This window comes from Manis javanica, chromosome 12, assembly GCF_040802235.1.
Source record: "Manis javanica isolate MJ-LG chromosome 12, MJ_LKY, whole genome shotgun sequence".
Lineage (NCBI taxonomy): Eukaryota > Metazoa > Chordata > Mammalia > Pholidota > Manidae > Manis > Manis javanica.
Window position 1 is genome coordinate 21,861,219 of NC_133167.1, and position 18,860 is coordinate 21,880,078.

The 18,860-nt window shown below is 34.7% G+C and overlaps 1 protein-coding gene across 20 annotated transcripts in view; it reads left to right on the top strand.

The window, feature by feature from the left end:
• IKZF2 (IKAROS family zinc finger 2) overlaps positions 1-18,860 on the top strand; it is a 152,739-nt gene that overhangs the window by 93,427 nt on the left and 40,452 nt on the right. For all 20 annotated transcript variants that reach the window (XM_036990770.2, XM_017649085.3, XM_036990767.2 and 17 more), the window contains one exon: positions 5,714-5,881. In XM_036990770.2, the coding sequence (XP_036846665.2) occupies positions 5,714-5,881 (168 nt within the window). The remainder of the gene's footprint in view (positions 1-5,713; positions 5,882-18,860) is intronic.

The window sequence follows — 18,860 nt, forward strand, 5'->3', positions numbered from 1 at the left end:
ATTCATTTTCTCAGTGTGATTACATTGGGAAAGATAACACTCATTCAAATGTGTAACTTCTTGCACGTAGCAACATACAAACTAAACAAAATTAATCTAATGACTTTCAGTTGAATTGCATATAGTGTTCATTTTGAGGCTCAAAGGTATACTAAAAACATTTTGTTAAGATTTTTAACACAGCTTTTATGGTCTGAGTTATGAAAATTCAAAGAACCTGATATGCTGTCTTGAAAATTTAGGTTAATCAATGGTTCACCATATCTGCAATGATTGCTCATGAAGATTGTTGGTTTGTAAACACTAATACATACCTACTTTACTCTACTTGATATTTAGTTCCACAGTAGAGTTGAATTATTTTGATTCTGAAAATCATCTGATTGACATGAAAAATGTTTCTAAGCAGTTGTACATATTAACACAAGTCCTGTGAATATGAGATTCACTCAACTAGTAAAGGCAAGGAGAATGGACTAAACAGTCATTTAAAATAATCTTACAACTCTGAACTTCTATTGTTAACATATTTATTGGAGTACTGTAAAAATTATTACTTTCCTCCGATCTGGAAGGTTTTTGTTAAAGTTAATAGCCATTCATAGATGAGCTTGGGATACCTACCATACATCATTGTGGACCTTGAAATTGTGATATATCTTTAACTTAGCTATTTTTATATATATTTCTGATGATCCAGTTTATACATCTGAGGGGTCAGGATGTTATTGACTCCATTTTAGTACTCTTTGAGAATAGGAAGTCTATTGGTGCTTCTTTAATTTAAACTAGATTGAAATGAGTGTAGTCAGAATTTAGTGATTAACCAAATGTTTTCTCCTTAATACCATAGGCTACTGTTTTCAGTTTAGCACTTCTGCCTCTCATCAATTATTAATAGCTAATATGAAAGGCACTTCCTTAAACACTTAAATAGCCTTTGGGAAACATAAGTTTGTGTCTTTTTAGCTCATAGATTATCTAATATAAAATTAATAGTGAAAAAAGATACACAACCACCCAATTCATTACAATGACATGGAGTATCAGATCTAATTCACTTCTTCTTTCTCTTTCATGCTCTACTAAAGTGCCAATCCCAGTGTCTTATTAATGGCTTGGTGTTATTTCTTTGGTATTGATACTTTAGTAGATAATCAGGTAATATTGTCATCGGATACTCCAGGCACTCTTCACTGCAAATTTAGAGAGAAATAAAGAAGTAGGTGTAGTAAATCAATTCATGTTTAAACACTAATGTGAACATTATAAATACAGAATACTCTTAATTTTGCCCCTCTTGGGCAAAATTACTGTCATCTTTGTAACTTTAAGTTTTCAGCACAAAAATTGTAAATTGCAGCTTTATTCTCTTGTTCCAGGGCCCTCCCTGCAGGTGCCTGGCAATTTTCTATTTGTAGGGGGTTGTTCCATCAGACACAGGAACACCCTCTCTCTTGGACTCGCCAAAGCAAATAGATGCATGTATACTCGCATTTCAATTGAATATTGAAACGCAGATCTAGAAATATGTTCTTATGAAAGTACACAAACTATTGAAATATAATTTGTTCCATAAAGGAATAGGTAGCTTTAACTAGTGAATAACTAGAGAAGGTCCTAGAGTAGATGAGTAGATTATGAAACAATAGATTAAGACTGAAAATGGAGGGTAGCATGGCTACATTTTATTTGTTTTGAATCCAGAGTTGTTAATCCAGACTTTTGTGCCTACCCACAAGTTAGTTTATCACAGATACAACATCCTACCGGATAATTTTGAATGGGATTATTCTATATGTCACTACGTATTTAGTAAATTTGTGGTGTTTCCCTGAAATTTACTTTTATTTACATCTGAAGAAGAATATGGTTAATATATTTTCCAGATAAGCATAAACTAATTAGAAAACCATTTGATTCAGTCTATTTATTAAAGAAATAACACATTATTAAAAAACTAATTGAGGTGTGTTGTTTCAAGTTAGGTAGAAAATACAAGTAGTTAACTGAACCTTTTATTAATTATCAGATCATTTTACACATACCTCTTAATGCATAGGCCTGGAAAATACCAAAACATTGGATAAAAAGATTGCTCATATTTTACAGGGATGGCTTCTTAGAAAAATTAGTCAATCCACTTACTTTTGATTTGTTATTAAACAGATGTGGACATCACTCCTCTATTTGTATTATTTCTAATATATAATGACATATACTAAAAAAATTCCTGAATTAATCTCTGTTGTCATCCTTGTCTCCAACAGTAGTGTTTGGAGGGCTTTCACTGTAATTTCAAGTAAATTTAGTGTGGAACACACACTTGCACACAAACAGGGTTCTTGAAATAATTATCATTTTAGATAATCAAGACATTAAGAGTACTTAAACATATTCGAACTCCAAATGAGCAAAGCCATAAAATTACTATCCAAAAGTTAAAAAAACAATAAGGATGTAATTTATGTAAAGCTTTATCTGATTGAAATCAGCGTGTGTTATTGTCATTGCCCCTTTCCTCTTATCAAAAATGGGAGCATGCAGAAGATGACTGGTTAGCCAGAGACGGGTAAGATTCCTCAAGGGAGGAACAACCTAAGATAGGCGCAGTCACAGGGCGGCCATCAGGTGAGAAATTGGGGATCAACAGTGGTGAGGCTTAGAACCTCACCCCCCCTGTTTTGAGAGAAATCTGCATCCGTGGATGTTTTAAGGTCCTTGTCTAGCTTGGATTAACACATAGTCTACAGGCACACACCTGATCATCTACAATTGCTCTCTTACAACACTAAACTATGTGTTCTACCTTTATCTTGCATCTACCTACCACTTCAGCATTTTATTAAAAATAATAATAATAATAATAAAGGGAGAAATGTGGGATCCACCTATAAATCAAGTATAAAAATCAAACGAATATTCATATCTGACCTGATTGTTTATAATTCATAATGCGTGATCAAAACCGAAAGTTTCTGTGATGAATGCCCTTGTACTGTTCACTATGTAAGAACTTATTCACTGTGCAAGAATTCGTTCACCATGTAAGAACTTGTTCGTTATGCTTCAGAAGATTGGAGACTGACGAGAATTAGGCTTGAGATGGATTAATGATTGTGCATTGAGCACTGACCCCCCTATACAGAATTTTATTGTTGTTAACAACCATTTGATCAATAAATATGAGAGATGCCCTCTCAAAAAAAAAAATGGGAGCATGACTGGTTACCTTCATCTTGCCTCTACTTCCCATGACTATGGAACATACTTAGCAAATGCCTCCACGCTGACATGGTCAGCAACATAGCACTATTTCCCAACATACCTAAACCCCATTAAGTGTGGTCATACAATTTCAGAAGTAATTCTTACTAAGAAAAAAATTGGAAGATATCTGGTTACTTTGTATATGTAAAATCTAAATTACCCAATCACGAGTCTTATAAAACTCAATTAAATGAATTTAAAAATTCTCTTTAAACAGGGTTACTATTTTTTGTTTTTAGGTTAGCATTGTTTTGAATGACAAGTTCAATACTCCTGGGATTTTTAAATATTTAAATTGTGCCAGGCTTAATGAAAATCAAAGTTAGCATGCTTCAGGAGTATTTTCCAAAGGAAATGTGATTTCAAATGTTTTGTTCATCAAGCTAATTTAATTCATCTTAATGTTATTTCATAGTAATTTGTTACTTGCCTGAGAAGGCCGTCATAGAGAGATTTCAAAAATAAAATGAAACATTTGAAGTGGAGAGTATAATTTCTATTTACTATTTTCCTGCCGTTTAAAAAGTGAGTTTCATGAAGAAAGTGCCTTCTTATTCCTTTTTATTACTAATTCTAATGACAAGGGTGGAGAGTAGAAAATTCTGATTTAAAAGAGTTATGGACTACTTTTTCATTGAACAAATGCTAAAGAATTAAGTTGTGTGTGTGTAAAATAAAAAGTTACTAAAATTAGGTTTATTTTAAAACTGATTACTTTGAAGACTTCATATGAGAGGTTGTAGGTAAAGTATTCCTATTTAAGCCATATTTTTGTTGATTTAATTTGCTTGTTTTACCAAATGAATCAACCAAGTTAAATAAGATAAAATTTAAGGTAACTTTAACATGATAGATAGCTTTTTTTGAACTAATACATCAATGTGTATCACCTTTTATAAACTTAGCTTATAAGATCTCCACATTTCTTAAGAAAAAACGTTAACCCTTGATGCATGCACATACAGGTTACACTTTTTTGGTATGTCTCATTCAGGTTTAAAAGGAACAAGTACTACAGAATTCAAGATATGCCTGATATCAATTTTTCAGTTTCTTTAGGTTTTATAACAAATCTATATGATAGAATGTACAGTGGCAACTGCCAGAATTTACCTACAATTTATCTTCTTTATGCCTCCTAACTTAAATAAAAAGAATCATTGAGTTTGCTTTATTTTAAAGGCCACCCAAAATAGTGGTTTCATTATTCACCATTATTATGAATGCTTCAATTAAAGATATGAAACATGATAATTCAGTTTAAATTTTTTAAAACTGAAAATTATGATCATTGTCTTAACTCAATACAGAAATGGTCCAGTTAAACCAAAAGGAAATTGTTTTTTTGATTTTATTTTTATTCTGAACTTTTGAACTTTAACATGATATATTTGTACTACTTACATATTTATATATTAATTTATAATCTATTTCATCTCTGTCTTTAGAGGTAGATAAGCTAAAATAAATTGTCTTTTCTTCATGTTTTGATTTATGTTATCAGTTTGACCCTATCTGCCAATTTTATTGTCTCATCAACTCCATGTTTTTATGTTCCGTGATATTGGTGAAAAGTAGTTGATGGCAACAGACTAAACTGATAATTGTGGCTTAAACAACTTTTTAGCAGTAATAGGAAGAAAGAATTCCTATCAAACAACAAAAAGAGAATATACAGGAAATGTCTGTATGAATAATATTCTTTGGACGTTTCCCTGATTATATCAGGAAATTTTGCCAAAGGTTTCACTGTTTGTGACTAGGAGAATCAAAACACCTGGGTTATATTTGGTGATGTTCTGGGAATGAGCTTTGAAGCCTGGTTCATTCATTGAACCTCTTTGGTTCCCTGATAAGAAAATTATCAGCTAAATGAGAGAGTTAAACAAAAGGTCCCTTCCAACTCCAACTCAAAATTTCTATGATTTTTAAAGAGACACTATGGTACCAAAAATAGAACAGGATTTTATGTCCCATCTGCCCAAGATTCAGGTATCAGCTCCAGTACTTATCAGCTCTGTAGCTATATAATCAGATACTTTGATACTTAAACTTCAGTTTCTTCATTTGTAAACTGAAATTATTGATGCCTAATTAGTTATGTCATTATAAGGATTGAAATATTCTATGTAAAGCAACCAGCAGAGTCAGTAAAGTGATGGCACCTAGTTGTTCGATCAGTGGTCAATGCTATTATTGTTATGTCTTTTGAGTCAATGACAGGAATCCTGTAAAATTCATATGAACAGAGGAAACTGACACTTGACCTTAAGTTTAAAACTTTGGTATTAGCAAAGCAAATTACTAGGAAGATAAAGGTTTGGAAGACTTAGGAGGAAGATAAACGTTCTCAGCAGGAAACTGGGTCTAGTTAACAGTAAGGCAGATTAGTCACTTGCCCTTTGACCTACTTGATCTTTTCCACCTCTATTCATTTCTGCAGGTGAACGTCCCTTCCACTGCAACCAGTGTGGAGCTTCTTTTACTCAGAAGGGCAACCTTCTGAGACATATAAAGTTACACTCTGGAGAGAAGCCGTTCAAATGTCCTTTTTGTAGCTATGCCTGTAGAAGAAGGGACGCCCTCACAGGACACCTCAGGACCCACTCTGGTAAGTGTTCCCAACTCTATTAAAATAGGAGAATTCAGGAGAGTGCTATAGAATAATACAAAAAGTAACATAGGTTTGCTGTATAGTTAGGAATGAACTTGATAATATTTGTGTACACTGAATCACCTATACACCTTGCAGGATGGATATGGCCCTTCTATTTTAGACTTCTAGACTTGACAGAAAGGAACACCGTCAGTTGATGAGTCTCTTATTTCAAGCTGTTGGAGTAAGGAAGCATCTGTTATATACATTTTCTATGATTTTTCCGAATTGTATAATTATTAATGCAGTAGTTGTGGCTAATCTAGGATAATGAAAAATATAGTAAAATATCATGGTCACATTCTAATGTTACCATGGAAGAGATGAAAGCCATATTTTTTGACTGATCCAGTGCCCAGGTTGGGACCTCAGTGGAAAATCAAATACTGCTAGTTTTAAACTTGAAGATGTTATGCTTTTTAGAAAACCAGCTTGTTAGAGTATTACATTTAATTTTAGCTATCCTTGTTTCTTTAACTCTCAAACTATAGTCATTCGATGTTCTCTGAAACTTTCCTCTGCTTTCATAAGTCATCATTAAAAAATTTAGAATAAGTTTGATTTTTTAAATGCCAGAATATAGTGCATGAAAGAGAAAGAATGATTAGAAATTGGAATGAATCTCATTCTACTTTTAACATGAATTGCCATAACCAAAAAGTTAAAGGTGGGAAATTAATGTAAAATACTCTCAAGCCAGTTTTATGTGCTCTTTCTGTCTATAATGACATTAAAATTTAATTTTAATATGAAGATATGATGAAAGTAGTAGTTTCATCTACACTGACAAATTGTGTTAGAGATTGCTCTGGGTTGTGAGGTAATGCTTACATTATCTTTCTTTATATTTTTCTTGTTAATCCTGAAGGCTTTACTTAGTTTTTTAACATGAATGTGAAATGTACAAAACTATTTTAGACATTAACTCCTAAATTTGGGACAGTTACAGAAAAATGAAATTAATGCAAGCATTAAAACAAAATATTTTAAGTACATATATTTACTTTCCTCCCTGAGTGAAATAATTAACTTATTTCCAACTATGACATTCATATTTCACTTTAAATTGTGCTATGAAAATTATATCTTAAAGTAGTAGAGTTTTATTATAAAATTATTCTTTATTGACACATGTTTTTAAGACACTTATTTCCTGTAGCTACTCATGTACTCTGGCTTATTAAAGTATTATTGAGTTGACCAAAGATTATATAAAACATAGGTTTTCGTGACTATATGTTACATGAAGTTGAGGCAAAAATATACCTTTAAACATCTATTTCGTTCTGTACAAAATTGTGCTGCCTTTAATGTCACAGTTTAGTGGGCGTGTTACTTTACATCTGGGATCGCCAATATCCCTCTTAGAAGTTTCAGTGCCTGGTGACATCTCTGAAAGGCATTCGATATTCATCTCAATTTCTGTTTCCTTGGTCTCTTTTTTGTTCTTTTTATCAGATCTATCCATGTGCATGGTGTCTAAGAAGTCAAGACACCTAGGTTTTTGTTTAGATTGAGCAGTGCAACTGCAATCAGCTTCTTTAGGCAAATTAGGCCCGTCTAGGGGCTTCTGATTGGTAGCCAATGAAGTGAGGGGAGGGAGTGATGTCACCCAAAAAATAGGCCACTCCCACTGGCTTTGGCCAGGCTAGACATTTGACATCATTTACATGGCTCTGTGTAATTATAACATTTGTGTGTATAAAGTGAAGCTATTTCTGTGAAATTGTATATACATTTTATAAACAAATATATTGCTACTTTAAGGTTCAAAAAAAAGGAAAAGACACAATTCCTGCAAATGGCTATCATGCTGATTTTGCAATTTGGTATACCCAGTCATGATTTTTGCAGATATATAAGGAGTTAGCATACTCAGATTGCCCAATTAAAGAGAATTTAATGGAGTGGTAAGAGAGAGAGAGAGAGAGGGGTGTCATCCAGTTACTGCATCATCAAGGGGTGATATCAATTTATCCATATTCCAACTGGAATCTAAAATTTTATCTGTCACCAATGTTTTTTCATAATAGATAGATATCATTCTTCTCTAATTAGTGAGAAAGCTCAAAGTGATTATTGTAGCTTTCTTCTTCCATTACCAATTTCATCTTCCCCTAATTCCTTTTAGCATCTAAGCTGGACAGGGTTCTTTATCTGATCGGTGACTCAAACCTTAATTCCTACAAGGTCTGAGTAATTTGGTGGAACTTCTTTCCTTGGACTATTGCAGTCTTTCAATCACCAGGGTTTTGGGCAAGCTTTTAAGGATCTGGCCCAGTGAATCTCCTGAGTTCCAAACGTAGTTGTTCTTGTCCCTACCATAGAGCAAAACCCAAAATCATTTTGGTAATCTGGAAAAATTGCCAACCAATAGCCCACTTCTCTCCCTTTTGTTAAGTAGCTTGAGATTTGCCAAATAGCCAGGGAGTAGTAGTCTTTGCTTCCAATACAACAGTACCAGAATTCTGATCCCTGGTGAAATCCCTTAGGCACTGAGATGTCCAAAACCACCAATCCTAAAATATTATCACAGAAAGCAAAAAATCCTTTATATGGGTTAATTATTTGTACTGTGGCCATTCCTACTTTAATCACTTTGTTCTCAGACTGATGCATTCAGGCTATGGAAGAGATGGCTTTAGGCATATATCGTATCTCATACAATAAACCCAAACATCTCCCAGCTCCCAGTCATATATGAACCACTTCCTAGAAGGTCATTTTACCACTTGATTTAGCTAGCTGATTCTGGATGGTGGGAAATGAGGTATGACCAATATAATCTATAGGTTTGAGCCCATTGCTACATTTCCTTTGCTATAAAATGAGTTTTCTGGTTGCAGGCAATACTGTGATAATTGGTAAGGCATTCTGTTAAGTTCATATATAGAGGAGCTTGCAAAGCTAGTGAAGCAAGGGGAAATAAATCTATATCCTGAATATCTGTAAATCTATACCCTGAATATCTATTAATGCAATGAGGATAAATTTCTGCCTCCTTCATGTTGGAAGAAATGCAGTATAACCAGCCTGCCACCAGTTGACTGGTTGATTCCCCAAGGGAATTGTGCATTGGAGTCTCAGCATTGGAAATTGTGAACTCAGCAATGGTGGTAGTTAAATCAATCATAGACAGAGGGTAGTTGATGTTGAAGCCATACATGGTTTCCATCCCTGCTCCCATTGTCACTCTGTACAGGGATCCCTTGAGCAAGCACCAGAGTAACTGGGTAAAGATTCTTACATTCATAAAATAGATTGAGTTATTTGGGTCACCCATCAGATAATCTTACCCAGATTACTGAGAGCCTTCTCCACAGAGGATACCCTCCAAAGGTAGGACATCATGTTGTAACACATTGTACCAATTCTGAGAGGTACATCCACATAATTCTCTCCCAGACATCTGTCACCAATCTTCCAGTCTTTTAATTTCAGGTCCTCAATCATATGGCTATGCCATGTATCATTACTTCAGCTATCGCTCCTTCCATGCAAAGTGTATGATCTGAAAATCTGTCTGCTTGGGGGAATATCCTTTTACTACTGTATTTCAGGGCCAGCCCCCCTTCAGTAACACAGTAGTCACAGCTGGTACCAAATACCACGCAATCCACTTACAAACTAGGTCCACACGGGTTTCATCCTCCATTAACTGGTCATTGAGAACACCCCAAGAGGCCATCAGTGTGGACTGAAGGAGGGACTGTGAAGCAGTAGTAGCAGGTATTAGGGACGCCGAGCTACTTGCTGTTGAAATATATACCTAGGTTCCTAAGCCTGCTCATCTCACTTTCAGTTAACAATGAAATGCTATTCGTGTATTTGATGATACGTTGACTCAGAAAACACCTAGTTCATTTTGTGAAATTTGGGCCACATGATCATTTTGAGTGTCATAGCTCAATACTCATTTTTAAACGCAGTCCAATAGCAAGTTAGAAGCAGTTTTTCAAATGGAGAATAGTTACTGGTAGATCACATGTCTTTACTCCAAAACCGTTAAGGATCAGCACACTGATGCTTTATTGACAGAGACGTCATGCATCATCTCTTCTGCCACACACATTTCCAAAATTCATGGCATTGCTGGATCAAGTGAAAGGTATAAGGCAACTTTCATCATAGTAGAAGTATGCTGCAGATCCGTTTCTTGTCCCAGCCTCCTCAACACTGGCTGCCTTGTGGATCACCTAGTACATGCATCTGAACAGCATATCCAGATCTTGCTGGTATATTATTAATTGGTCATTTAGAACTGCCCCATGGTGGTATATCTTGCTTCCAAAATCAAAAGAAGTCCCCACATTTTGCTGCTACTTCATGATGAAAGCTGTAAGGTGCAGCAGTTTGTTATTTCCTCTAGGGGATCTATTTCAACATGTCCAGACCACTAGTCCCATAACATTTAGCCAATGTTGTCTCTAAACTTTTCATAGAGATTATCTCCTATCATTTAGTATATATCTTACCGAGACATTGTAAAAAGTTTACAACTTCCTGCTCACCATGTCCAGTCAGTATAGTACCATGAATGTAATGTTCCAGCTTGATGTTCTGTGGGATGTCAAGATGAACAAGATTTCTTTGGACTACATTATGACAAAGAAAGGAGAGTTGACCTAGCCTTAAGGTAAGATAGTGAAAGTATGCTGTCCCTGCAGTGTGACAGCAAACTGCTTCTGATTATCTTTGTTGATAAGGACTTATTTTGAAAAGAAGTTGTTAAGTCAACAGCTCCATACCTAGTGTGAGGGACTATGTTAATATGTGCCAGTAAGATACTATAGCTAGAACTGCACCTGCATTTGGCATTATGATATGATTAAGTCTGCATTCATCCACAGAACCATTTAGGTCTTGCATTAACCTAGGGAACAGTATAAATGAATATGTAGTAGGAATCATCATCCCAACATCTTTTAGTTTTAGTTCACTATCTTGGGAGAGGTGGTGATTTTAGGGCTGTGATGTCCAATATAAATAATAGTCACTGGCCACATGTGGTTATAAGCACCTAAATATGGCCAGCACATGTTGAAATGATATTTTTAATTTAATAAAATATATTGCTAAAATCAATTCCAACTTCTTAAAACCTGGCTACTAGAAAATTTAAAATTACATGTGTAACTCATATTTGGATTGGGCAGCATTGCTCTTGGCTTTTTACCCAGATTACTGAGAGCCACAACATGGGTTGTGGAACCAATGTAATGATCTTCCCATTACTAAATTTGTTTGTTCCCAACATATTGTAAGATGGACTTGAATAAAGTCTTCATATATACCTTGACCTCCATAAGCCTCCACTTTGACTAGTGGTCCACAGTGGCATTTTGGGTTCCAGGAATTAATGACAATTCAGAGTGAATATAATAGACCTGTCTTATAACCTGTGGAAGGACTGGTATTGTCCTTTTCTCGACACACAGTCATATCATAAATGGCCACAAGTTATTCTGAAATGACTTATAAGAAGATTTGTAACATCCATCTGTGGCTAGGTCTCAGGGCCCTTCTGAAAGGGACTCAGTCTCTACCTAAAACGTTGTGACTTTGGATCTTTGACTAGGCATAGATCTAGTTCCTGGATAAAGGACCACCCTTCCCACCACAGTGACTCAGGCTGGGTTCTTGCCCACTTTTCTATGTAAGCCAGTCAGCAGCTTGGTAGCCTAACCATCTGTTTCACTGTTGGGGACTCCATAATCAATTAACAATGGCATGCCACCGTGCAGCACAAGACACTGATTATCACCCCATCCCTATAGTTTATGGAAGTAATTACACCTTCCTGAAATTAATTCCTACCCCATAGCCTCTCCCACTCTGAGGTCACATGTACATTCCCATCAGGGAGCCCAGATCCACTTGCAACATCTGTCATCGTCCTCCCCCCAGCCTAGAGAAGACACCCACCACAAAGCTTTTCAAGCAGGCTTGTTCCATCCTCACTGATGTAATTCTCTGGTCAAGGGAGTATCCCACAGGCACTTCCAGGGATATAGTCAGGGGAGGCCAAACAGGATGATCCATAACCAAACCTTCCCAGTATTCTTGAGCTTTTTACTTCTTCTCCTTTACTATGCCAGAAGGATTCTGGTATTTCAAATTTTTACTATAGAAGCCATCGCTGAATCAAGGATTCAATTAACCAGTCACTCCTACTTGCTCGAGTCAATATATTAAATCCCAAATCTAAGGTGAATGCACATATATTGATAACTTTGGCCCAACCTAGCCTTTTAGTTCATCTTCTTGATATAAAACCCTTAGAATAAATCCATGCCCTTACATGCTAACTGGACTCCTGCTACAAATTTGCAAAAATTTGCAGTTCTGTCAGTATATAGGCTGCTGAATCAGACCTTCATTTTGGCCATTAGGATCTAACTTGTTATTAGCCAGGGGCCAGGGGGCAATGAGAGGTAATAGGAGTAAGTCCTGGAAAGAATTGCCGTTATCTGATTGGGTTCTTCCCCCAACTAAAGAAATTGGAAGTGTTACTATTCGGGAATCCGAGTTTATGGAAACCTTGGTTTCCTTGACTGGGAAGCTGGGGAGTGAGGAGGACTGTATGGTTTGGGAGTGTTTGGAGGTTCAACTTTAAGTCTTAGTATTTGCATCCCATGTTTCACTCTTTCCCCCTCTTATCCCATTACCAAGACCTAGTGGTACTGGTATTACCCATTTTATTCAGTATGACAACTCCGAAACCTTTTGAATCAGTTTGTAGAGTTGGTCTTCAGCCTTATTTGCCCTGAGGCTTAAGTAAATAAGGACTTTTAAAGCTGATAGAGGACTTTGATATTCCATCTCTGTTCTGGATTAAACATTCAAGGCCTTCAATTTGTTCTTTCCCCTGTGTATAATCCTTAGGGCTATTAGAAATAGCCTGTCACACTACAGTGTTTACACTACACACCACCATTGTCACTTAGCCAGTGAAGGCCACAGCCCCAGAAGCCTTACCTTGCATCAGCACTTCATTGCATGCCACCACCAGTGATACTTGGAGTAATCATGTTGCTAGCACATGCCTGGAATTACCTGTATTCCATTGACTCCCTGAGAAGGAGGCCATTCTGTTCTCTTCAAACGTGAGCAACTCAACAGCAGAATGCCATTTGGACCTCGTGAAGTCTTGGGCCACTCCTGCTACCAATAGCTATCAATCTGGGCCCTGACAGGAAAGTGATGAGACACTCAAATGGGGAAAACGTGGAGACGTTCATGAAAGAACAGATATTTACAAAAGAATGGTCAGGCATAAAGGAAACCAACAAAAAATGGTTGAAGCACTCTGAGGCTAGCAATAGCAGGAAGCCATTAGCGGCCTTGTGTCTGAAGGGCAAAGGGATGGAGAGGTCACTGGAATTAAGAGAAGTAGGAGATGGTCTTGAATCTTGACCTTCAGTAGAGGAATGTACCCCTGTTAACCTGTGACTGAGGAATAAAACTATGACCTCACTCTTTACATCCTCCAGTCTCCTAACTGATGCCTCATGTTAACTGAACCTAACCAGAAATCAGAGGATGAAGGAGATATTGATGAAACCAATAGAAATTAGCTTTCTGTAGGAGCAGAGCAGAGCAAAGAAGGGTGAAAATGGCTGTGGCATGCAATATGCCACAGATTGACTAAAATTTAAGAACCGATGCTTAAAATTACTAGTATAGGGTATTAAGTATATGATATTATCAGTACAAAGTATTTTGTTTCCTACACCTTTTGGGAAGTGACTGTTCATTGTTTTATTTATTTAGTTAGTTGTTTTCTGTAGTCCTAATACTGCATCTTAGCTTGCTATAGTTTAGATTGAAAGTTTTTCCTTCTAGTAGGTTGGTAACAATGTACCTAGCATTGATGCGTACCTATGTTTCTGTGAGATTTTATATATACGTCATTTTACAAAATGAAAAAAATATGTAGAAAAATATCTGCTAGCGTTTTTTTTCTTTTTTGACCTTGTATAATTCTATATAAGCTAAAATGTTCTGTTTGGGACTCTACTGCATAGTTTAGAGGGCAGTAGGGTAGTATCTTGGTTTTGATTATATAGGCCCAATAGTTAGGTTATATACAGATAATGTAGGCATTTCTTGAGCCCTCCCTAGATACTGAGCACTATACTAAACACTTCCCAAGGATTATTTCTTTAATTAAAGCCCTTCTATCTGACATGAGCAAAACCAGGTAGTTTATTAATTAATAGCTGTAAGTTTATTAACATGGAAAATTCTTTTAATATAAAACATCCTTATATTTAAAAAAAAATGTAAATATAAAGTGTGTTTATTCATATAACTGGATATAAGTCCAGGCCCTTTTCTTTCAGTGAGGAATTTGGTTTTGAAATTCCATGCAATTTTTCTGCCCTAAACTACACTCATATTGTATTATCTTTAATTCTATTTTCAGTTTCTTTAAGAACTTAAAAGCCCTCATGATGCAATCAAACTTCTTTTAAATTTTTAAGACTTTTCTCAATAATTTTTATGATTATCTTTGCTCATTCCAATTCTTTAGCATTTTTTTAATCAACTCACCTCTCCTGAATCTTTCCAAAGTGGTAAAACTAGCTTTTATAGAAATAATTTCCTTATTGTATTTACTTCACTATAGTATGGATATCTGAATAATTTACATAATTATAGTAGAAGGTACAGCTGGCATAAATAGGTTTGGTTAGAATCATAACTGACTCTTAGCGACTCTCTAATTTAACTACAGGAAGTATTTGTGTGATCATACCAAAGAGAGGCCTGTGAGTGCCAAGAATTTGGTGTTTCAAGTCACCCATCAGTAGGTTTCTCAAAAGGAATGGAGAGGTAGTCGGTCAAGATAGAGTCTCGCTATTATTATTCCTATTTTACAGTGAGAAGACTGAGGCACAAAGAGTTCACACAGGCAGAGCCAGGATTCAAACCAAGACATTCAAACTCCAAAGTCTATACTCTATGCTATGGGATAAATGCTACAGCCCCATATGTTTATTCTATAAAACTTTATTAACTAAAAACAGTAAAGAGAAAAAGAGTACTATCTGGAAGTCAAAAGGTCAAGACATCTGGGTTTTAGAATGGGCTCATTGCAAATTAGCTATGTGACTTTATCAATTCACTTAGTTTGATCTTTAAATCTCCCTATACTGCTAATATTCTTTGTACTAAATACAATGTGTTATCTTTTCTCCTGGGACTTTGTTGCTAATCAGTCACTATGACCAAACCTTGAAGAGTAAAAAGAGTCCCCACCACTCCCCTTGCCTTTTTTTTTTAACAGATTGATATAGTTTAATTTTCAAAATGGATTTGCATAAAATGGAATTTGTCCTTTTAAATTAAGGTTTTCAGATGATCTTCAAAGCCTCAATATACTTCTCTGTAACTGCCTGCTAACCTAAGTCTAAGAGCTGTATTTGCCATAGACACTTTGTGATTTGGCACTTCTGTCTCCTGATATACAATAGTCTGTTCACTTAAAATACATTCCCTTTTTAGAAGTATTGTTGAAAAAGCTTCCTCTGTCTTGCAAAACACCAGCAGCGGTGTAAAACACTGTTGAATTTCCCCTCTCTCACCTTGGCTATTGAGTGCCTGAATAATATTTTTCACATAGGAATAGAAAATGGATTTAAGTGTACAAAAACCTAATTATTTAATTTGTGTTTTTTAAATTGTGATACAGTAATTGATAACATTTTTTAATTTTGAAAGGATGCCCACTTTTAAAAATAATTGATCAGTCAGAGCTCTTTAAAGTGTAAAATACTTTGGTAGTTTTTACCAGTATTTTCCAGGAAAAAGTTTGTTTTTTAACAATTTTCCAACAGCATAATTTTATTATTCTGGAAATACATCAAATTAATATGATAGTCTTTTTTCCATAGCAGACAATTTCTGTCAACAGCTCCTCTATTTTATTCCCCAATTCTTAAGATAATAACAGAAGAAATCACAACTTTTCTTACTTTGGTTGTGGCAATGCTATATCCTATTTCTGCAATATATTGTCCACTCAGGGAAAAAAAGTTAAATAATACAGTCTTTATTTTGTTTGTACAACAATTGTCAGTGTTTGATTTTTTGTTGTTGTTTTTTAAAAATGTTTTCACTTATTATGGGTTTGTTGAGCTATTCTGTTTGTCCTGATTCTGGATATTTCATTAGAATTGCTGAATTTTATTTGGCTACATCTAAGCCTGTCTAGTAATTGCAACCCTCTTTCTGCTTTTGCCTCTTTGCCACACTCAAAACAAAATGAATGACTGAGAAAGGAAAACAGGAAACATGTCTTTTTACATGTGAAATTTAAATGACATTCTAGGAGGGATTGGGAGGAGAAGAAAAGGAGGGCGAAATAAAGAACTGGAGGGTACCATCAATATATCAGCTGAAGATCACAGTCAATTGTTCAGCCCAGTGAGAGTATAAACTACACTTTGGTAAATCTGTCCCAGCTTATTACATTATATGAGGTTGTAGGAAAATAAAACGTACTAGTTTGTATTTTAAACTGTTAAGATTTACCACACACATCATCTAATTCACTTTATATAAGTTTATAGCTTAACATGGTATTTATGTGAGATTTTAATGGTGAATAGGTGTCAGTGCTCCTGTGACAAAAATGATTTTTATTAGTTTTGTCTCTTAAATTTTCAGTTTAACAAGTGATTATAGTTTTTTCCTTCCTAGAAATTTGAATAGTGAGCTTCATACATTTTATATTGCTCCTATTAATTGTCTTTACTACACCAAATACACTGGGGAAGTAGTGTTTCAGTTATGCCATGGACTTCTATCATTCAAGATATTACCATACTTGTTATTTTTTTAAATCTAGGAGGAACTACAGTTGCATATTTTTTTCTACTTTGCATTTCAGATATATTGCTAACATACTCTAATGCTGTGCCCAAATTAAACATTTAAAACAGAATTGAAGCATATGTATTTTTAATATTTGGAAACAGATAATATATATGTATTTTAAATCCTTTTCTATACATTGTGAAGAGAAATAAAAACATTTAAAGAATGTCTCTCATACAGTCTCAAATGTTTTTATGCTGTACCTAAAATTCAGTAATTGTAAGGCATTCAGATTCTCATAAAAAAATTTATTGCATAAAAATGGGAAAACATTTGAAAATGAAAAAGCCTAATGTCCCAAGAAAATCTATTCATTGTTTCTTGTATTCTAATTAAGCCAGTACCTCTTACATACTTTTAAGATACTTGTTTGTTTTAACACTGAGCTATTGTTCAGAGATATATAAATAAAATATTCTTGAGTAAGCAAATCAGTGCAGGAATTGTTTCTGACTGTTTTTTTTGTCTGTCATTTTAAGAAAATAAGTAAGACCTGCTATAAAATTCTAAGGAAAACTTCAGCTTTCAATTAAAGCCAGTATTTTTTATGTAATTCTTTATTTGGATATGTCACCTAAAAAGAAATACTTCATAAAATTAGTTTATGTGATATATTTGTATAGTACAACCCTGGAATAATAGCTTTTTGAGGAAACTTCTAGTGTCTGAAAGTGTTCTTTTGACTGAGGGTTAGTAAACCTACATATTATTCTGAAGAAATATGTGGTTTATTTCCAAAACCTCAGGAAAGTTGATTTTTACAGCACTACTTTGCAACCTATTCAATGTTTGACAGTTTTCAGCTTAAGAGGTCTGTTCTTTGTGTCTCATTGTCAGTTTACAGCTATTTTGTCCTTAAAAAAACAACTGGACCAAATGTACCACATAAATATCCATCTGTTAAAACAACAACTTCTCATTGTACATTTTTTTAGATCTTTTATATAAGTACTGTCTGTTACTTTTCAAGACTGTGCAATTCCAAGGACTAGATTTTATCCATGAAAACAGCTGAGAAATATTAAATCTTGTATTAATTAATAATGCTGAGTTCTTTTAACTGTATTAGTTAAATAGTATGCTACTGCAAACTCACTTTAAAGTTTGCCTTTTATTTTTAATTCTAGCTTATGTTTTGTTAAGTTATGCCCTTTTATGAGGAAATTATGAAAAAGTATCTACAAAATAACATATTATGACTCACCCTGCTTTTGAATATATTTAGACAACCAACAGGCATTTTTAAGGCATAAAGTATATGCTCTCAGAGAAGCCTTTAAGAAAATATAACTTTCTCCTCATCTTCAAATTTTTTTTAAATAAAGCTCAAAAGTAGTATGTGACTTGGATTGAAATAGAACTAACCTTTGACTAAATTTTTAAAGATAACCACTTATTAGCCAGATGCTCTAGTTTTACATCATCTCATATGGGACAGTCTGTTAATTCGTCAGAGAATGATATGTCCCCAAACATTTCATTTCTTACTAAGGGATTTGTTACCACAGCCACATCGTGTCCTTAATTACTGACTGGTCAGGAGTTCCATAAACTAACAGGTCTTCTAAAGTACATGTAACATTTGTAATCACTCACTTTCTTTTCTAGTACACCCTGTTTCAATCTTGTTTTATTTAAATTACTTTCCCCTTTTGTCTCTCCTTTTGCCTTCTGCTTTTTGTCATTCTCATAGTTTTTCCCCCCACTTTTTCAACATTTGCTTCAGTATTTTTTACTTTTGGAGGTTACTTCCAGAAACAAGTACACAAATAACTACTTTCAGTTTATGCTGCATATGAAATTTGTGTAACATGTAATTGCTGCAGGTATAGACCTTTGAGTATTAATAGTACTGATTATCTTGTGAAATGAGTGGAGTAAAAAAAAAAGTCTGAAAATTAAGTTCTTGGCCAAAGGATTATCATCATAAGTTATTTTCATATTGAGATTATTTTAAGACCAGGTTGCTATGAATTTTCTACCAGATTTGCCAAAGAGATCCATTTAAAAAATAATCTGTGGACCAGTATAATAATAGACACATTAGATT